The sequence below is a fragment of the Plecotus auritus genome (assembly GCF_963455305.1).
Source record: "Plecotus auritus genome assembly, chromosome: 7".
Taxonomy (NCBI): domain Eukaryota; kingdom Metazoa; phylum Chordata; class Mammalia; order Chiroptera; family Vespertilionidae; genus Plecotus; species Plecotus auritus.
The window spans coordinates 70,296,592-70,318,319 of NC_137774.1; the positions used below are offsets into that span (position 1 = coordinate 70,296,592).

The 21,728-nt window shown below is 50.0% G+C and overlaps 2 protein-coding genes and 1 pseudogene across 5 annotated transcripts in view; 1 reads left to right on the forward strand and 2 right to left on the reverse strand.

Annotated features, from left to right (window-relative positions):
• Nucleotides 1-12,075, reverse strand: part of CLCN7 (chloride voltage-gated channel 7) — a 27,636-nt gene extending 15,561 nt beyond the window's left edge. The window contains exons 1-2 of one of the 2 annotated variants that reach the window (XM_080678520.1): nt 11,868-12,075; nt 3,055-3,126 (exon numbers count right to left, since the gene is read on the reverse strand). In XM_080678520.1, the coding sequence (XP_080534646.1) occupies nt 3,055-3,126; nt 11,868-12,020 (225 nt within the window). In that variant the 5' untranslated portion in view covers nt 12,021-12,075. The remainder of the gene's footprint in view (nt 1-3,054; nt 3,127-11,867) is intronic. The other variant, XM_080678521.1, reaches the window with a different exon arrangement.
• Nucleotides 12,076-15,788: 3,713 nt separating this feature from the next.
• On the forward strand, nt 15,789-16,252 carry LOC308253856 (mitochondrial import inner membrane translocase subunit TIM14-like; annotated as a pseudogene). The gene has a single exon. The product of its transcript is annotated as a mitochondrial import inner membrane translocase subunit TIM14-like (transcript).
• Nucleotides 16,253-16,497: 245 nt separating this feature from the next.
• On the reverse strand, nt 16,498-21,723 carry PTX4 (pentraxin 4). 2 transcript variants are annotated; one of them, XM_080678667.1, is made up of 3 exons: nt 21,492-21,723; nt 20,129-20,711; nt 16,498-18,334 (listed from the first exon to the last, which is right to left on the reverse strand). In XM_080678667.1, the coding sequence occupies exons 1-3, from the start codon at nt 21,630-21,632 to the stop codon at nt 17,694-17,696; spliced, it is 1,365 nt and encodes a 454-aa protein (XP_080534793.1). In that variant the 5' UTR covers nt 21,633-21,723; the 3' UTR covers nt 16,498-17,693. The 2 variants fall into 2 exon arrangements, with proteins under 2 accessions (XP_080534793.1, XP_080534792.1); XM_080678666.1 differs by having other exon boundaries at nt 16,503-18,334; nt 20,129-20,750; nt 21,492-21,717.
• Between the last annotated feature and the right edge of the window lie 5 nt (nt 21,724-21,728).

Genomic DNA, 21,728 nt, shown 5'->3' on the forward strand with positions numbered 1-21,728 from the left:
GGGTCTGAAGTGGGGGCAGTCTTGTAGGACTGAGCCCTTAGCCTGTAGGGTCTGTGCCAACATCATGCAGTTAGTATCAGAATGAACTGACTCATAGGACAACCAGGTGGTATCTGGAGAAACAGAATTAGCTGGTGTGAGGAAAACCCCCCCACATATTTGTTATCAGAAGTTTTGTGAGTGAAACAAGTGTAATGCCACTTTAATAGAGTAAAGGACAGAAAATACACATGACCTCAATAGACACAAAAAAAGCATCTGACAAAATTCAACCCCCCTTGCCTTGGCCAGTGTTCTCAGTGGTTAGACCAGGGGTGGGCAAACTTTTTGACTCGAGGGCCACAATGGGTTCTTAAACTGGACCGGAGGGCCGGAACAAAAGCATGGATGGAGTGTTTGTGTGAACTAATATAAATTCAAAGTAAAGGAGCGGAGGGGAGAGCAAGAGAACCCTCCACTCTTTCGGCTCCGCGGGCCGGATAGAACAGCCGAACGGGCCGGATCCGGCCTGCGGGCCGTAGTTTGCCCACGGCTGGGTTAGACCATCACCCTGTACACCAAAGGGTTGTGGGTTCAATCCCTGGTCAAAGGTATGTACCTGGGTTGTGGGTTCACTCCTGCCCCCGGTTGGGTGTATGCAGGAGGCAACTAGTCGATGTGTCTCTCTCACATCGACGTTTTTCCCCGCCTATCCCTCCCTTCCACTCTCTCTGAAAAGCAATGGAAAAAATATCCTCAGGTGAGGCTAACAACAACAAAAAAAATCAACCCCTCTTCATGATTAAAACACTCAACAAGTAGGAATAGAGGGAATTTCCTCAACCTGATAAAGGCATTTAGCAAAAACCCACAGGTAACATCACACTCAATGGTGAAAGACTAAGCTTTCTCCCTAAGCTCAGGAACAAGACAAGGAGGCTTGCTCCTGCCACAGGTTCAGCATTGTCCTGGAGGTTCTACCAGGGCAATTAGGCAAGAGAATGAAATACCATAAAAAGCATCCAGATTGTAAAGGAATAAATGAAACTCTACTTGCAGATTACATGATCTTATATGTAGAAAATCCTCCAAAATATACTAAAAAACTGTTAGAATGCATTCAGTAAGACTGAAGGATACAAGATCAGTATATAAATATCAAATTTATTTCTATGCATTGGCAACGAACCATCTGAAATGCAATTAAGAAAAGAACTCTAGCCCGGCCGATATGCTCAGTGGTTGAGCCTTGATCTATGGCTCAAGGAGGTCACAGTTCGATTCCCGGTCAAGGCACATGCCCAGCTTGAGGGCTCAATCCCCAGTAGGTGGCATGTAGGAGGCAGCCAATCAATAATTCTCTCTCATCATTAACGTTTCTCTCTCTCTCTCCCCCTCTTCCTCTCTCTGAAATCAGTAAAAATATTTTTTAAAAGAAACAACTCTATTTACAACAGCATGAAAAATAAAATATACAAAATAAAATTTATCCCTAAAATACATTTAACAAAAGTTTAAGATTTATATTCTGAAAACTATAAAACATTGTTGAAAGGAAGGAACTGGAGACCTAAATAAATGAAAAGCTATCCTGTGTTCATTAGAAGACTTAATATTAAGATTCAACACAATCCCTGTCTAAATTCCAGTTGGAAGCATTCAAGAAATTGACAAGCTGATCCTAAAATCAATATGGAAATGCAAGGGATGTCTCAGAGCTGGAACAACCTTGAAAAAGAAGAGCGAAGTTGGAGAACTCAAACTTCCTGACTTCAAAACTGACTATAAAGCTACAGTTGTCATGACAGTGGTGGTGCTGGCTCAAGGACAGACTGAGATTAACGGCAGACAATCGAGAGTCAGAAATAAACCCTCACATTTATGGCCAAGTGATTTTCTGCAAGGGTGCCAAGACAATTCAATAGGGAAAGTATAGTCACTTCATGAAATGGTGCTGGGAAAACTGGACATCCAAATGCAAAACTATGAACCTGAACCTGTACCATACACAAAATTAGTGAAAAACGATCAAGACCTAAAACTCTAGAACCTGTAGAAGAAAACACAGCAGTGAATCTTTATGACCTTGGACTAGGCAATGGTTTCTTAGATGTGACATCAAAAGCACAACACAAGAAAATAGATAAACCAGACTTCATAAAAATTAAAGGGTTTTGTGCTTCACAGGGCACTGTCAGAAAGTGAGATGACATCCACAAAACAGGAAAAAGTTTCTTCGAATCATGTATCCGATAAGCAATTTGTGTCTAGACTATATAAAGAACTCTTACAGCTCAACTATTAAAACAGAAATAACTTGATTACAAATGGGCACAGGATCTAAATAGACATTTCTCCAAAGAAGACACACAAACAGCCATCAACACATGAAAAATGCTCAACATCACTGGCCATCAGGGAAATGAAAATCAGGACCACGCATGAGACACCTGAGGAAGAAGTCAAATGCAAGTCTGGGTGGATATTTTCAGGACATGTTCCCCTGGCAGCTGTTGGACAGTCCAAGCCTGACACAGGGGCAGAAGACACCACTGTCCAGGGACATCCACCCTGAGATGCCCGCCCTGCCCCTAGGGCCCTCCCAGCCTACCTGGCATCCCTCTTCCACCCACAGCACCTGCCCTGGCCTGCTTCCTCTGCCTACCCAGAGCATGCTCAATCAGCATTCAACACCTGTCACACACTTCCCCTATCTGGCTTGGCCTTGGGGAAAATGGCCCCTCAGAATAGCCTTCCCTGGTCGCCTAGGCTCTGGGGGCCCCAATGTTTGCTCCTCATTGTCTCTGAGCTCTGCTCGGCCCATTTCTGTCTCCGAGTTCTGTATGGCCCTGTCCATATCTGTCCCTGAGCTCTGCACAGAATTGCCCATGTCTGTCACTGAGCCATACACAAAACTGCCCGGTCTGCACAGATTTGCGCACGTCTCTCCCAGAGCCCTACACCCGCCATCCTCTGTTTTTTTATTTAACTGTCTGCCTTTGGGCTAGGTTGCAATTCCACCAAGCAGACCTCGTCTGTCCTTCCTGGGTATAAACAGGAATGACTCCCACTCACTGGGTCCAGAAGCTCATCGTCTGGCTCCACGTTGCTCATCTGTCCGATCTGGAAAGATGCCGAATGGGGCGACTAGAAGCAGAAAAGAAATGACAGGGCACTCAGCCACAGGCCCAAGCTACACTAAGCATCACCACCCCACCAGGATAGCCTGGCCTCATCTGGCCCTGCCAGGGGAGCATAGACCCACACCTGCTGTATGGAAGACGACAGCAGGGCCAGTGCTGGACCCAGGCCTGTCCCCACCACCCACAGCCTGTCATCAAGATGTCCGGCCTCAGAATGGGAAGCCCAGGCCTTCCCCATAGCAGGGGCCCTGCCCTTCCTTGTTTCAGTGGGCTTCAGAGATTAGACACCTACTAGACACCAGAACCCAGGGCTGCAGGCAACCTTGCTGGTGTCCTCCTGGCCCCCCTTCCCTGGCCAACAAAAACCCATTCTCCATGTGTCCCCCCATCATGAGACAGTGGTTCTGTCACAGGCCTCCAGGCCAGCTCTCCAGACATGTGGTCTGAGGCCCTCCTCTCCTGGGGCAGGAATACCCTCAAACCTCAGAACCCTCCCACTTTGAAGTGAGGCCACATGCTGGCACCCAGGGGGCAGGTAAACCACAAAGGACAGAAAACCAGGAGCGTGACTTCTCTTAGGCCCACTGCTGGGGCATGGCAGAGGCCTGGATGAGGAAACAAATCACAGGTATTAGTTACCTTTTCATTTCAGAGAAGCAATAAACCATGTGTTAGCTAAGTATGTTTCAAATATTGCATACTTGACCTCAAATATGATTCTTTGTTTCTCTGCAATGCAAATGCAGTTGGGCGCCCTGCATTTCATCTGGTAGCTACACATGAAGTGGAAAAACAATCAGCCAACCTAGGCTGCGTGGCTCAGTGGTTGAGCATTGACCGATAAACCAGGAAGCCACAGTTCGATTTCTGGTCAGGGCACATGCCTGGGTTTAGGGCTCAATCCCCAGAAGGAAGCAGCTGATCAATGATTCTCTCTCATCATTGACTAGAGGCCCAGGGCATGAAATTCATGCATGGGTAGGGTCCCTAGGCCTGGCCAGCGATTGGGCCGATCAGGGCCTTCCAGCTGCTGCCACGGCCTCCCTTCCCCAGCTGCAGGCTGCCGGCTGGGGCCTTCCTTTATTCCACGTCACCCCCTGGTGGTCAGTGCTCGTCATAGTGAGCCATAGAACTCCCAATCTCCTGGTTGAACTCCCTCAGGGACACTTTGCATATTAGCCTTTTATATATATAGATGTTTCTACCGCTCTCTCCCTCTCCTTTCCTCTCTGAAATCAATAAAAACATATTTTAAAAAGAAAAACAAGCAGCCATGACAGGAACAAAGTCTGCTGTACACTCAACAACGGACCTCAGAGGGGTATTCAGCCAAAGAGTGCACTGTGACTCCAGTATAGGAAGTTTACGTCAGGTGAAAACAACCTGTGCTGCCTCAAGTGGCTACTTTTGGGGGGACAGGAAAAGTGAGGGCACGAGGGGGCTCAGAGGACATCAGCTGACTGTAAGTTGTCTGAATCTCCTGGCACTACTGTAAACAATTACAACAAATTGGGGGGGCTTATATCAAGAGAAATGTATTCCTTCCCAACTCAGGAGGCCAGAAGTCCAAAATCAAGGTGTCAGCAGGCAGCACTCCCTCCCAAGGCCCCTTTCTGCCTCTTCTAGCTTCTGATGGGTGCTGGCATCTTAGTATTCCTTGGCATCTGGCCGCATCACTCTAATTTCTGCTTCTGTAGTCTGTCCAAATTTCCCTCTCCTTAAGAGGACACCTGTCACTGGTGTCAGACTATGCGAATCCGACCTCATCTTAACTTGATCATATCTGTGAAGATCCTATTTCCATGTGAGGTCCCATGCACAGGTTCCAGGGGTTAGGAGTGGACAAATATTTAGGGTGGTAACATGTGAGGTGCGTGTTCTACTTGAGATCATGCTCCACTTGCACAATGTGCACTCTCTATGTACATATGGTAAACATCAGAACAGGTGATTAATGAGAGAAAGAGCTGTTTTCTCTTCTAAAAACAATTGACAATGCCCCCAAACAGCTGAATCCTATGAGAAAGGCTGTGCTGACCCAGAAAGGGATCCCAGCTAAGAGTGAACTCGAACCAGGAGGTGGCCGGGCACTGGCTGCAGTCCCCACGTCCCAGACAGGACACAGTCATCTGGAAGCATGCCCAAGCTGCAAGTCCAACCACAGCAACACCAAATACACTTTCCTGGGGACATGTCCACACATGCAGACCGGCCAAGCAGACAGGGCACAAAGACGGACAAGCCCAGCTGAGCAATGCCCAGGCAGCATGAGTCGGACTGTGAAAGGAAAATGGGAAAACCGATATTGCCATCCAACCTGACAGATGGGAGCCCACAGAAAGGCAGTCTGGCTCCTTTATCTTATTTGTCACTGATCATAAAAGCAGCTCAATTACATCAGGCAGTCATTCCCACCACACCAAGGCAGCCCAGAGTTGAACCCTATAAAGCATTTCCTTTCATATTAAACGTTTCTGGGGCTAGGCTGTGACCTCACATGCAGCCTAGAGAGAGAAGGGGCAGGACTCACTCGTTCAGATGACAAAAGGTCCTCCGCACCTGGCCTTGATGCCAGATGAGCATAGGGGACGGCACTCTGAAGGAACCGTGTGGACTCAGGAGGGCTAATGAGTGGGAGGGGCTGAGCCCTGCTGCTGCCTTGGGCTGGGCTCTTTCCCTTGTCCCACACCTTCATGTTTTCATCACCTCTTTTCTGAACTTTATGGGCATCTTTTAGGAACTATCATTTTTGGTAAAAAGGCCATTTACTCAAAGTTCAATAATTTATTGGGTGTTGCATCTATTTTCTTCTGTTTCCTTAAACACAAGTTAAATTAAATACTGATTCTTCTAACTACTGACATGCACAATAGCCTGGCTGCAATCTTCCAGGACAGGATCTGAGTGAAAGATTTACATACTGTGTGGTTCCACTGACCTGACACTCTCAAAATGTCAGGCTGCAGGGATGAGAACTAATCGGTGTGGGGAGGGGTGACTGTAAGAGTAGGACAAAGGGATCTGCATGGTAATGGGCATGCTCTGTACCTTGACTGCAGTGGTGTGCTCACACAAATCTACACATGACATAATAGCAGAGAACCACATACACGCACTGTGCCGATGTCAACACTGGTTTCTATATTGCACAATGAAAGATGGAACCATTGGATGAAACTGGGGGGAAGGTATGCAGGACCTCTCTATACTGTCTTTCAATGTCCTGTAAATCCATAATTATTTAAAAAATTTTAAAATTTATACACAAATGGGACATCCAACTGAAAAACTCTGTGCATCAAAGGAAACAATTAACAAAGTAAAAAGGAAACCCATTAAGTGGGAGAAAATATTTACAAATTATAGATTTGATAAAGGGTCAATATCCAGAATATATACTAGTAAAGGACTTGTACAACTCAATAACAAAAAACAACAACACACCTAATCTGCTTAAAAATGGACAAAGGACTTGAGTAAATATTTCTCCAAAGACATACAGATGGCCAATAAGCACATGAAAATATGCTCAACATCACTAATCACTAGGGAAAGGCAAATCAAAACTGCAATGAGCCTGACCGGGGTGGCTCAGTGGTTGGACGTTGAACTATGAACAAGGAGGTCACAGTTTGAACCATGACTTCCTGGCTAAGGCACATGCCAGGGTTGTGGCCTCGATCCCTATTCGGGGGCATGAAGGAGGCAACCGATCAATGATTCTCTCTCACTGATCTTTCTATTTCTCTCTCTCCTTCTCCCTTCCTCTCTGAAATTAATAAAAATATATTTAAAAAAAAAAAAACTACAATGATACCACCTCACACCTGTGAGTTTGGCCAGAATAAAAACCCAAACAGAATAACAAGTGTTGGTGAGGATGATGATAAGTTGGAAGCTGGTGCACTGTGTGGGTGTGAATGCAAAATGGTGCAGGCACTATGGAAAACATTATGAAAGTTCCTCAAAACGTTAAAAATAGGACTATCATAAGATGCAGCAATTCCACCCTTGTATATATATCCAAAAGAATTGAAAGCAGGATCTCAAAGAAGTATTTGGACACTCATACTCATAATAGCATTATGCATAATGGCTGAAATGTGGAAGCAACCCAAATGTCCATTGATGATGAATGGGTAAACCAGGTGTAGTATATACATATAATGGAATACTATTCAGCCTTAAAAAGGAAGGAAATTCTACAATATGCTACAACATGGATGAACCTTGATGACATTATAGTAGGAGAAAGCAGCTGGTCACAAAAAAACAAATACTGTGTGATTCTCCTTATTTGAGGTCCCTGGAATAGTCAAATTTATAGAGAGAGGAAGTAGAATGGTGGTTGCCAGAGGCTGGGGGAAGGGGAAGTTAGTGCTTAATGGGAACAGTTTCAGTTTTGCAAGATGAAGAGTTCTGGGGATGAAGGTGGTGATGGTTGCGCAACAATGTGAATGTACTTATCACCACTGAACTGTACACTTAAAAATGGTTAATATGATAAACTTTGTTGTATGTTTTTACCGCAATTAAAACAAAATTTAAAAACATCTTAAAGGTTGTTTGCTGTTCTATTCTGCTGCTCTGCATTCTAACATCCTCCAGGCTCCATGCTCAGCACTGAGAGCTTAAGACTGCTACAGCTAGGGGCTCACAGTCAAAGAAAACAAGTTTCCCATAAACAAGTAAGTGTAAACTATGAGACTTCAGCTCGATGGGTGGATGAGAAGGCACTGAGGCTGAGACCTAAAGGAAGAAAAGGAGCAAGTTGGGCAGAGGAGGGGCAGATGGAGTAGGAACTCTGCGGAGGGGGTGTGGGGTGCCTCCCAAGGCCCTCTGGCCAGGCCTGAGGCCACTCTTGTCCCTTAGCTCTCTGCACTGTCCGTGTGTTCTCAGCTGCCTCTCCAGATTGTGAGCTTCCTGAGGGCAGTGGCTGTCCCATCCACACTGGTCTGGACAGGAGCCCTTGGGGAGGAAGCAGGGTGGCCAGCCGGGACCCTACAAAGTGGGGCTGAGGGTCAGTAGATGAAGAGGAAGGACAATAGGACAAAGACATTGAGGCAGAGGACTCCTGGAGGGGATCCCCTGGTGGTGGGACCCACCTAGAGAAAGACAGGAGCTCACTTATGATCAGCAGAACTCAAGGAGCTGGATGACAAATGATGGATCTGCAGCTTCCCTGTAAGCCCCCCACCTCCGTGGCATGCTTAGTCTGTGGCTCTGGGCCACCAGGGCAAAGCACAGTCTCATGTGGTAACCCCAGTTCCCAGAGAAGTAAGATCCCCAGAATGATTCTAAATACCCACTGGAAATTCTCAGGCACAGCTTCCCATAGCAAAGGTCCCCAGAAATGTCCTGCACTTACAAACACTGTAAATACCCAGCCCCCGCCCCAGTGCATCTATTTCTGGCTCAGATTTCCTTCCATAAGTTCTTAAAACTGTCCACTTCCTACTGCCCACACACATGACCATGACTTGCTGGCTGACCTTACCCTCTCTGTGCCCCAGCAGCAGACAGGCAGGAACTCACTGGCTAACCAATATCCCACACGAAGGGGACAGCAACCTACAGGTAGCTCTGAAAGGCTGGTCCCCAGTCCACTATGCCCATGGTCGTGCCTGCTCCTCCTCACTGGGCACTTAGCAGCTTGACCAGGGCACAGGGCAGCCACTTGACCTCACTCTGCCCGGAGAAGCTACTTTAGGAGCGTGGCAGGCTGTGCCTGTGCTAAGGTGGCAATGACACCATGGTCCAACTCTGGACATCCTGCAATAAAAACCCTAAGGGCCAGGAGGTGATGAGCACAAGTTCTCACGTCCAGTTCACCGGAACATTCTCATAGGGCAGTTGTTGGCCTGGGTCTTCATTTCAGTTCAAGTGGCCCTGGCCTGAGAGCAGCTTACAAGCTGCCTTCTGCTACAGCACTGGGTAGGGTGCACGAGCCTAACGGTGAACTCAGCCTGCTGGTCCAGAGCACGCCTTCCCTGCATGAAAGCCAACATCGAGTGGGTCAGCTGCCAGGGGAGTTGCGCATGAATGGCAACTCAAAGACAATCACTTTTGTTCAGCTGGCTATTTTGTCTGGATTTTTTTTAATCCTCACCTGACGATTTGTTTAGAGAAGGGGAAGAGAGAGAAACAGAGAAACATCAATGTGAGAAAGAAAAACATCGAGCAGTTGCCCCTGTATGCACCCTAACCAGGGATCGAACCCACAACCTAGGTATGTACCTTGACTAGGAATCAAACCTGCAACCTTTTTGGTGTACGGGACGGTGCTCCAACTGAGCCACCCAGCCAGGGTTGTGCAGCTGTTTTCAATGCAGCTGACAGTGACTAATGTTTTCTGTCTTATGACAAGCACTGTGCTCAGTGCTGCACATCTATTAACTTCTTTGCAGATGAGGTGCCTGGGGCATCTGGCCCAGGGAGGTGCTTCTCATACAAATGTTTCTAATCCCCCCTTTGCACTTGTTTGCACAAGGTGGGCTAAAGATTCTTTAAATAAAGAATGCTTTCTGTGTCCGGCCTAAAGTAGCAAATTTGCGGTGGTGGGGATAAAGCAGCTGTCCCCTGCAGGTCTGACCTGACTTCTCTTTCCAGTCTCCACTCTTCACTCCGATTTACTTTCCAAACTCTCTTAGGGTTACAAACACACATTCACTTGTTTCCCATCTGGCTGTTCACCTGAGGCTCTTGCATTCTTTAAAAATGTACCCAAATATGACCTCTCCTGCCCTTGGGGCCCCTTACACAGTCCTCGCGGAGCACTGGCCTGTTTCTCCGTGAGTCTGGAGCTAGGAGGAAGCCGCTTCGTGCACCTCTGTGTCCCAGGCAAACTGCATGCAGCCAGGAGAAAGGAGGTGCACAATAGATTATTTAAAAATTGTTTAAGAGCAGCTAATCTGTTCTTATTAAATGCAAACAGACAAAAAAGCTTGCATAGATTTAAGGGAACGCTTTTTAAGGGAGGAGATCAACAGACCCCTTGAAAAAAAGCCAACTCAGGTATCTAGTTGCAAAGAGAAGTGGGAAACCCCAACAAATTTGTTCAATCCCGAGATAAACCCAAATCCAACCTCAAGGTTTCCAATCCCTTTACCTGTCAACCCTTAAAGCCAGTTTTATACTTCTTTTTGTAGACTTCAGATAATTTTATTTTATTTGTGGTGGGTTTTTTTTTATTCTCACCTGAGGATATGTTTTTACTGATTTTAGAGAGAAAGGAAGGGAGAGAGAAAAAAAAACCCCACAAAAACACACCAAGGTGAGAGAGAAACATCAATCAGTTGCCTCTGGCACATGCCTTGACCGGGGATTGAACCTGCCATCTTTTATTGCACGGGATGACGCTCCAACCAACTGAGCCACATCAGCCACGGCCAGGTAACTTTCTTTTAAAAGAGGAAAAAAGACCGGAAATGTCCCAAGAAAATAACAAAGCACCCACATCCCCACCACTGCAAATTTGCTACTTTAGGCCTGACATAGAAAGCATCTGAGCAGGTTTCTCTCAGTGAAGCTGAGCAGCACCCTACCAGCAAAGGGCAGACTCTAACCTTCATTGTCTAATGAATTTCTAAGGGGCTGGGGAAACCTAACCATAAGTTTTAGAGAAACAGCCTCATGTCCCTCCTAGTCCTTAAGCACTATACAATTATATAAAGGACAGATCTAGAACAGGAGAAAAAGTAAAGCATAAGCACAAAACAAAATCAGACCAATCAACAGAAATAGTTCATTAACTAAAAATTAACACAACACATAGAAAAACATTTAAAGACACAAATTGCATCACTGACATGTTGGGCACATTTCACCCACCCTGACTTGTTGCTTAGCGTGTCTGGCTGCAATGAATTGCTAAGGGAAATGGAGTGCAAGTACTTATCATTCCTAAGATCGCCCCAAAGTCTGTGCTGATCCCTGTAGAGAAGAGTGGCGGAGTTCCTCAGTTAATTTCATTGAAAAAGAAAACTCTGCAACCTAAACTGTTAAACTCTGGGAACTGTTAAACTAGTTGCTCATGCATCTATCACAATTTTGAAAAACAAAAAATACTGCAGAGCAGGATTCACCTGAGCAGAATTCCATTTGCCTTCCCTTTAAAGCCATTTTGGAGTAAACTGTCAGGAAATATATTAGCTTCGTGCTGTCAAGGACATGACAGCAAGCGTGATAGCCTGCTCACCTCGCCCATAAAACACCCGAGTGTAATGGCGAATTCCACCTGCTCCTGGATCCCTGCTAGGCAGCTGGCCCAGAAATTACTCCCAAGACTCTGGAACTCAGGGCCTAGGTTGCTATGCCATCTTTGCCATTTGCCAAGGGAGACTCTGGGCGCGTTCCCGAACCCGTTCGCGGCTCAACTTCCTTGTCTTTACAATGGGGATGAACCATCGAGTCCTGATTCACCGAGTCCCTGCGAGGCTCAGCTGGGATCGCGCACTGCGCAGCCCACGCCACCACCGGCCCAGCAGAGCGCCACCGTCGAAGGACCTTTAGCCTGTCAGAGCCCAGAACCCGACTCGCAGCGGCCCACGGCCATGCTGCCGCGTGTGCGCGCTGCCACGGCTAGACCGACTCCCGCGGGAGGGAAGACTGATGCGCGGACCCAGGGCTGGTCCAAATCAGCAGGAGGCCGCCCCGCCGCCCGGCCCACGCGGGGCCCGTAGGTGTGGAAGTCTCTGCCGGCCGGGCGGCCAGGCGCGAGGCCTCAGTCTACCGGGGGTTCCTCACCTGGCGGGCGGCCGCAGGCCCTGCCCCGTTCAGCAGCGGCGTGCCCTCGCCGGCCGGCGCCTCGGGCCGTGCCACCCTCCGCAGCAGCGGCGCCGCTTCTTCGTCATCCCGGTCACGGCCGGACCAAGACACCTTCTTGGAGACGTTGGCCATGGCCCGCCGCGGCCCCGTGTTTGTTCTCGTGACCCGCGCCGATACCACGTGACCCCGGACAGCCGCCGCATGACTTTGGTGGCGTCCACGTGACCGCGGACGGGGTGGGAGGGCAACCGCGCTGGGCCTTCTGGGAGTTGTGGTCCAGGCGCCCGGCGCGGTGAGACGGGCAGGACCTGGCTCTGCAGCATTCGAAGTCTGTAAGACCGGTTCACCCCGAGTCTGGTGGAAGCAGAAGCCCCCACGAGTAGCTCCAGTCTGTCAACCTAGTCCCAGTTCGTCAGACCCAATCAACACTTAGCGAAGGGAAAAAGAACCCGAAACAGGAAGGGAGGGGGAGAGATAAGGGTCTCTCTCTTCTTTGTAGTAGATACCGCCAAATAGTAAGTGTGGAAGGAAGAATGGAATTAGAAACATCGCCATTTGCCACCACTGTAGTAAGGACTGATTTAGGCCAGCATCATTAGTGCAAGCTGAAGCCATTGGGTTAAGGTTTGTTGGGAAGCTAGATGTACGCAGTCTCACAGTATCTTCCTGCAGATTACTTATAATGAGGAAGGGAAAAGAAACCTGCTGTGAGAAACCTGCTGTAAGAAATCTGGCAGACAGACTCCATCTGAACCAAGGACAGGCTTAGCATCACCATGATAGACTGGCATCGTCACAGGCCTCCAGATGTGCTGCACTGGGCAGAGCGCAACATCGCTCCTGTAGCATTCCTGTAGAAAGTACTTTCCTGCCCTGGCTGGTTTGGCTCAGTGGATAAACCCTCGGACTGCGGACTGAAGGGTCCTGGGTTCGATTCTGGTCAAGGGCATATCAGAAAAGCTTGGTCTCAGGAGATACATACTGAAATATGTAGGAGAATGTGATGTAATATCTGCAACTTAATCTCAAATGATTCACAAGGTAATTAATCATAACATGTAGCTACCCACAGAGAGAGAAAATGTGATAAAATGTTAACACTATAAATCTAGGATAAATACATGTGATATGGAATGTATTTGTCTCACAACTTTATTTAGGTTTGACAATTTCCAAAATAAAAATTAATTTATTTAAGGTAAAGGGGTTGGGGGATGGGGATAACCAAAGGGAAGGGCTACACAGCACTGAGCCAAACGGTATTGGGTCCAGGGTGGCAGCAAAAATATACTTAGAACAGTGAAACAATGAAGGGCATAGGAGAAGCGACAGGAGCGCCTAAGCTGGGCTGCTTTGGCTCCCTGGGAAGTCAGAGAAAAGGGGACCTTGGAGAGAGGTTCAGAGGGATAGCCCAGGATGAGCTGTCACTGCCCATTGCTCCCCTGGTTGCAAGTCTCATGGGGTCCCTTAGAGGTTAGGGGATATGTGCCTGTGGGAGGGGGAGAAGAGAGGAAAGGGAATGGACCTGGTGTGCTCCTTGGAGGGAGAGCATGCACTGGATCCTTTGTCCTGAGCATATTTCTCTCTCTCTTACAGGTGGAAATTTGAGGGGAGGACTTAGGGGAGGACTTAATAGAATATTCATCAGTTTTCTAGCTGTGCTTTTTCAGGGTTGTGGTCTCCACTGATTGGTTGATGCCAGGACAGGGGGTCATTAGTCAATGTAACTGGTCCGGAGGCAGCCAAGGTGTCACTTACCTGGTTTTGCTGCTTTTCTGGGCCTGGAGCTGAAATACAACAGAGGCCTAGATGTTATCTTTAGGGAGGAAAAGGTCAGGGGGTCTAAACTGCCTGATCAGCAATATGAAACATCAGAGGTCCAAATTGCATGACTAGTGATATGCTAGCGGGGATAGGTTACCCTGGGGTGAGGTTCTTGTTTTCCCAGTTTTGCTCCTTGTAGGCATCTGGGGCTTTCTACCCTAATGAGTTTCTGTATCTGGCCCATCATCCTTGCTCTGCTCCTGTCTATCTAACATTTTTTTAGAGTCTCTGAGGCTGAGAAGATAAGGGAGCCCCTCCTACCACATAATCCAAAATAAAATCAAAACTAAAACCAAAATAAGAGGAAGGAGGTCCAACCGGGTTGTAAATTTCCCCCATGATTATTGGGCCACACTTTTTAGGAAATACTAAAAACAACATTCTTTCAAAAAAGGTGTTTCCTCATTAGTATGACCTGGCTTTGCCCCTTCTAGTGATGGTGACTAGAGTGCTGGCCCCCAATTAGTGTATGAGGGCACAAAAGCTGGGAAGGGAAGCTGGTTCACACAAGGCCCTGAGCAGCAGGCAGGGTTGGACCTGGTTGGTTTGACTGACTTGAGTGGCTGAGTGTGGGTTGTATGAAGACATCCAGGCAGGCAAAAGAGCAGAGCAGAGCAGAGCACGGGGGTGGATGTGGGTGGGTGGAGGATGAGAACAGTCCCTGGAATGGCAGGGTTGTGCGGGAAGAGTGGCCCATCGCTGTGGCTAAACAAGGCAGGGCTGGTCCTAAAGGTCGCCCCTGTCAGACAGGTGAGGAGCTTGAACTTGTCCTTTTGCTGGACAAGTGGCCCTTTCAGAGGACAAATGGTCCAGGGTAGGAAAGGTGGGGGAAGGGAAAACACAGCCAAGGCATCTTGTCAGGACCCAGCTTTCACCGCAGGAGGAGGAGGGCTTTGGGTCCTCTTGTCCTCCTTACCCAGAAACCCAACAAACGTGGGTCAAAGGTGAGATGTGATGGAATTAGAGGTGGATGTGGCTCATGCTTCAAAATGCACATGGACTTTGCTGCTGATCCCACAGGAATGGTGGATCATGTGAGATCATCAGACTCCTCTGCTCCAAAACCTGGACAGTCTCTCTTTGTCCTGTGGGACAGGCCAACTCCTTAGCTGGACAGGCCAATCGGTATCAAATTCCCAGCCATCTGAGCTCCCAACAAGCTGTCTCAACCCCCATCCCAAGCCCTTGCTGCAGCGACTTTGCACTCTTGGATGGCCCTATCCCCACAAAATGTCCCAAATGCACAGCCCAGAGTGAATACCCTCCCACCAAATTCTCATGGCTTTAGAGTCTTCAGACATGCAGCAAAATGCTGCTGTGAAGGGTGACATAAGTCCCCCGCAGCATTGTAAGCACCCAAAAGCAGGGGAGGGGTGGGATGTAATGCCCTGTATGATCTTTTAATGCCGTGGACCTTGCTGTCCCTCGGGAAATAGTAATCAAATTGCCAGTCATCCCGAAGGAAAGATTGTAAGCACCCAAAAGCAGGGGAGGGGTGGGATGTCATCCCGCCCCCCTCAACACCAGACTGGGATGGAGTAAGGGCTCCAGAAAAGGCCAGAGGAGGTGGGTGTGTCCTGGGACAGAGCAAAGGGAAGCATAAGCCAGTGACCCAGGGGGCCTTCACGAGGCCACCCAGGGGGTTTCCAGTTCTAGAATGCCTCATGTGACCTTGACTCATGAAAGGTGGTGTTGGTGGTGGGGGGCATGGAGTTGAGGGGGGCTTGGGGGCTCTGGGCTAAGTCAGCTGAAGGCCTGGAATTGCTGGGGCCACAAAGAGCTCTGCAGGGATAGGAACCCTGCTAAGGGACCCAAGGGACTAATTTAGGGCACCTCCCCCAGGGAGAGGAGGTGCATTTGGGTCTTCTCGGGGGAAATGCCAATATTATAGGGTTAATTTACATTGCACTGAAACGTAAAGTAAACCATGCCTATTCTAATTGTCGACATTTTTTAAAATGTACAACCAGATTCTACAAAAGAAAAAGTTATGCAAAAGACAGAGGTTTTGGCCCCCGCTGGCAGCGCCCTTGCTTTCTGATAGCGGCAGGGAGCTGGTGGCCATGGCCTTTTGGGCTGGGATGAACCGTGCTCTCGGCGGAGGCAGGGGAGCCGAGCCAGAGCTATGACCAGTACAGTGGTAGCAGTTGGATTGACCATTGCTGCTGCAGGATTTGCAGGCCGTTATGTTTTGCAAGCCATGAAGCATATGGAGCCTCAAGTAAAACAAGTTTTTCAAAGTCTACCAAAATCTGCCTTCAGTGGTGGCTATTACAGAGGTGGGTTTGAACCCAAAATGACAAAACGAGAAGCAGCATTAATACTAGGCGTAAGCCCTACTGCCAATAAAGCAAAAATAAGAGATGCTCACTGACGAATTATGCTTTTAAATCACCCAGACAAGGGAGGATCTCCTTATACAGCAGCCAAAATCAATGAAGCTAAAGATTTACTAGACGGTCAAGCTAAAAAATGAAGTAAATATATGGTGAATTTTAAGTTGTTAGTCATGTATATGAAAACAGCTTTTTGTAATACAATGTCCCAAAGCTACACATTTTAAACATGATTTAGCACAAACTAAAAAAAAGCAAGTGTTGGTAAGAATGTGGAGAAATGGGAACCTTCATATATTGTTGGTGGGAATGTGAAATTATACAGCCACTTTGGAAACCAGTTTGGCAGTTTCTTTAAAGTTTAGACATGAATTTACCATATAAGCCAGCAATTCTATCCCTTAGGTATCCACTCGAAATAAATAAAAATACATATCTAGACAAAGACTCATATGAGAATGTATATAGCAGCTTTATTCACAATAGCCCCAAGCTGGAAACAATCCAAATACCCATCAATTGCTGAATGGAAAAGCAAAATTGGCCCAATACAATAGAATGTTATTGAACCATAGGAGGGAATGAAGCACTGACACACGCACTACAAGATGAATGAACCTGGAGAACGTTTGCTGAGTGAAAGAGGCCAGACTCAACAGGACAACCTCTGTATGATTCTATTCACTTGAAATATCCAGAACAGGCAAACCCACAGATGCAGAAGCATATCAGTGGTTGCCAGAGCTTGGGGAAGGGGCTGGGTAGAGACAGGAGTGACAATTGGCATGATTTTTTTGGGGGTGGGGGCCACAGAAATGTTCTAAAACTGGATTGTGGTGATGATTACACAATTTGGCAAATTTACTAAATATCTTTGAACTGTACGCTTAAAATTAGTGAATTTTGTAGTATGCGATTCTACCCCAATACAGTTACTTTAAAAGCATTTCCTGTCCATCGTTAATGTTTATTTCTAAATAGACTGTGCTCCTTGCAGGGCTGCTCTCCTAGAGGCTAAGGTAACCTCAACAGCCATCACAGGACCTTGAGGGAACCCCCAGGACTCCCAGTGAATGGGGGCGGTGGTGTTGGGGGCCAGGAAATGAATTCTCTGGCCCTTTTCATAAGACTTTGGAACAAGGACCACCAAAGGGAAACTTCCATAGCTACCCTGAGAGACTGCGATGACAGTTCACGTGCTGCCTATGCAGTTTCTGGGAAAACAGTTCTCACAGAAGCAGCCTGTAATGGGAGCGAACCCACGCGCTGAGGAGAGGCCCCGTGGGAGTCCAGCACTACCATTGGCCTGGCCCAGTCTGTTAAAATGATGGCATACCACAGAGAGGCAACTGCAAGGATGCTGCCGCAAGGGAAAGAATGCAATTCTTAGGGACCCTGACGGATGTCTCTGCCGGCCGCCCTCTCTGCCCCGCCCGGTTTCTTTGTCTCCCCACCCATGGAATGCCCACATTCTACGTTAGACGCCAGGTGTGCCTGGCCCAGTGGCAGCATCCTGCCCCTTGCTCCCCAGCCTGGGTGAGGACCCTCCGTGGAGTGTGCTGGGGTCAGGGATGGCTGAGCACAGCTGGAGACTTGCTCCTCTTGCCAGCCCAGATCATGACCACAGCTCCCAGGGGGTGACACCTCATGGGCAGAGTTCTAGGCAGGTGCAGTTCACCCTCTGCACAAATCCGCCTATCAAGGCGGCATTGGCCAGTGTCAGGATGGCGCCTGGCGGGAACTCCTTCCCCGTGGCAAGGTGTGAGACTTCCCCGGGGACCAGCACACGGTCCCATATGGCTAGGCCAGCCATGCTCCCAACGAAGGCCTCAGAGCCATCAAACCCACCCCCTATGCTGTCTTGCTCCTGGCCCAGCACCAGGGACCCTCCGGGAGGGATCTCATAGCCCTCCCTGAAGCGGGAGCCGGTGGCGACCAGCCTGCGGTCCACGTGGAGCCAGTACCTGCCCAGGAGGGAAGTCCAGATGACACACACATGGTGCCACTGGCCATCCAGTAGCGGCTGCAGAGGTAGTTCCCTGAAGGCCGGGTCTCCAATCACAAAGTGGATGGAGCCAGGGACCAGCGAGTCCCGGCCGTGCAACACCAGCTTGTTATCATTCTCCGCGGTGGCATAGGAGAGGAGGGTGCCCAGGTGGCCCGAGGCTGTTCGGACCCAGCTGCAGACAGACAGGGCCCGCAGGCCTGAGAGGAAGCCAGGGCTGAGGAAGACGACGTTCTCAGTGGAGGTGTTTGGGAAGACGAGTGCAGGGCCCACGTTGCAGACTGGAAACAGAGGGGAGGGGAGGGGGGGAGAGTCAGCTCATGCACCACAAGGTCACCCAGAAACACCCAGAAGCTTCCAGAAATACCCAGAAACACCCAGAAACATACATGCTGCAGGCTCTTCCTTTGCACCAGGCAGGTGGGCCTAAGACCCCAGCAGCTGGTTTTCATCAGGCACTAACTGTGAGGGCTGCGTCTCACTGTCTGGCAGGCAGGAAGACGGAGAACCAGGGAGTCATGTGCCTTGCTAGGGGGCAGGCCTGTGCCCATGCTCCTCACCACGAGGGGAGCCTTTATATGCATTTCCTGTGGCTGCTGCAAGAATTCTCCATAAACTCAGTGGCTCAAAACAACACAGATTTTGTACCTCATAGTCCTGGAGGTCAGAAGTCCAACACAGGTCTCACTGGGCTAGAATCATGGTGTTGGCAGAGCTGGTTCCTTCTGGAGGACCCAGGGACAAGCCCTTTCCAGCCTCTAGAGGCGCCCACCTTCATGGCTCATGGTCCTTCCTCCATCTTCAAAGTATATCCCTCTGTCCTCTGCTTCTGTTGTCTGACCCTCCTCTGACCCTGATGCTCCGCCTCCCTCTTATAAGGAAGGCTGTGATGACCCTGGGCCACGCCATAATCCAGGATCATCTCCCATCTTAAAATCACATCTGCACAGTCCACTTTGCCACATGAGGTGACATATCCACAGGGTCCCAGCATCAGGACATGGATGTCTTTGGGGGCCACCATCCTGCCCACCAGACTTTCTGCCAGGTCTGCCTGTCTGTGTGTGGGGGGGGGGGGGAGGGCGAGCAGGGGGAGCCTCCAGTTGCTGCACCTGGTCTGAGGTTCTGATTGGCAGGCTGGGGACAGAGCCTGAGAAAATGCTTTTCTAGCTCATCATCCCATTGAGTTTGAGGATGGAGGGCCTCCTGTGGCTGGCCTCCAGCGCCTCTCTCCACCTTGGGGGCTCCTGTCATAATCTAAGCAGTGGTCCTCAACCAGAGGTGACTGTGCCCCAGGGACATCTAGCAGGGTCTGCACAGCAGTTTAGTTGTCAAATCTATAGCCTCCGTTTCGCGGCAGCCTGGCAGTTTCTGAGAGGTCAGCGGGTTGATCCTGCCTTACTGGCGAGGCCACCAGCATGCCCTGGGTGAAGGGAAATTCTGATTCAGATTAAGGGGCTCCCGAGGCTGCTAAACAAGACAGCAGGAGCAACCTAGTCAAAAATACAAGTCAAAGATAAAGGGGCACTAGTGGGTGGAGGCCGTGAGTGCTGCTAAACACCCTACAATGCCTGGGGCAGCCCCCACAACTAAGGACTGCCTGGCCCCAAATGTCAGTAGTGCTTTGGTCGAAAAGCCCTTACCTGGGAAATCAGAACTGGCTTTTCAAAGGCCCGGGCCCTCCACAGGTGGGCACAAGCCCCACGAGGTGCCAGCTGAGCCAGGGCCCTGCAGAGGGCTCGTGTGGCAATAGTTGAGAGCATCGGTAGGATCCTGCCAGCCCTAATGAGGCCAACCCCTGACATGGAGTGGCATGTGCTGATGCCAGGCAGCACCCCATGTGTGCATTCACCCCTCATGCCCAGGCCAGGGGTTGGCCTGACCTGCTGGGGACCTACAGACTGGCTGTCACCGGGATGGCCCCTTTCTTCTGGGATGGGGTATGTGGGGCATGAGCCAGTGTTCTCTCCACACAGAACAGGGGAGAGGCTTTTGGAGGGGATCAGAGGCCAATTCCTTAGTCAGTGAGAGGGAAAGTGGAGGTGGATAAGGGAAGGTAGGCCCATGGTACTTACTCTCTCCCAGTCTCTCAGGGCGCCATGCCGACTGGCTGCCTGGGCTTGGTGGCTCCCGTGTCCCCTGGAGACGGCCAGCAAAATCCCGAGGTGGGTCCAAGGGCTCAGGCGAAGTTCTGAGCACCTGCCTGTCCCCCTGCAGCTTCAGGGAGCTTTGGCTTGGCAGCCCAGGCCGGGCAGGGGCTGTGGTGCCAGGGCAAGCTCCTGGAAGCCACTCCTTGAGAGCATCCAGCCTGGCGCCCTGGCTCTGGACAACGCCTGTCAGGCGAACCAGCGTGTCTTGCAGGGCTCGCATGTCCAGGGCCAGGCTAGACAGTGCCTCCCTCTGCGCTGCCTGCTTCGTCCTCTCCCGGGTGAGCTGCTGGCTCCTCTCCCGCAGGGCGACACCCAAGGCCAGCAGCCTGGAGTCCACCTTCCGGCTTCTGTGTTGTGTCTTCCGAATCCAGGTCTTGAGGTGGCCCAGGTCGCCCTGCACAGTGGCCTGCGACTGGTTGACTGCCAGAGCCAAGGCCTGGCTCTCCTGGGCCAAGCTCTGGAACCGGGCATCGATGTTGTAGGACAGGTTATAGTTGCTGGCGATGGCCTGCAGGTGTGTTAAGGTCACTTCCTGGAACCTCCGGAACTGCAGAGGCACACAGCAGCCTTGGGGGCAGGGCCCGGGAGGGCTCCGAACAAGCCTTCCCTGCCATGCTTCTGTGGTGCCTACCAATGGCTGCCCAATGACCATGACCAGCACCATCCCAGCCGAGTTCAGGAAGGAGGGGGGACCAGCTCAAAATCACTCGGTAGCACTGTGTTGGGTGAGGGCTTCAGGCCACCAGCCTGGTCCTCACGCTTCGCCCCTGACCCTCAGGGTCCTCCCTGTGAGTGGGCGGACACCAGGATGGGCTGAATGAACTGCTTATGCGGATCAAAGTGGGGAGCACTTGAGGCCCATACAGGGCAGGGAACAGGCTACAGACCCACAAGGGACTGGCTCCATGATGGACTGAAGACCTCACCCGCATGTCCAGTGCTGCTACCTCATCTGCTCTTCTGCCCCGTCTCCCCCCCCCCCACCCCCGGCACAGATCCAGCAGCCTGGCTGCACCCCTGGGGACTTCCTACCCCCTCCCAGCCTCTGACTCCCACCCAGCCCTCATGTGTCAGAACCCTTACTTGTCCACAGAACCCAGCCTGGGAAACCTTTCTGCTGGTTTCCAGCCACAGGTGAAAATAACATCAGCTGATAAAAAGAACTACAAACTCCACGCCTGTGTCCACAGAGCGCCAAGGCTCACTACTCCATTTCTGTAACGTCTGTCCTTCTGTTGCCAATTAAAAAACAACAAAAACCCACCTGCCCTGCATGGTGGGTGCTTACCTGTTCCTCCAGTCTGCGGAGCCTCTCGAAAAACGGTTTTCTTTGCCCTGTAGGGCCAGCTTCCTGCGACCAAGCTCCATGCAGGTATACAGGCACAAAAATAAGGAAGAAAGACAGGGTCGTCCTTGCTGGACAGCCCATTCTGAGAAGAGCAGTGGGAGTTGCCACCAACTTGTAGGATGCTGCTGCCTGCCTTGTGCTCCTGCCTCAGCCTATGCTCCCTCCAGCTCTCAGTGG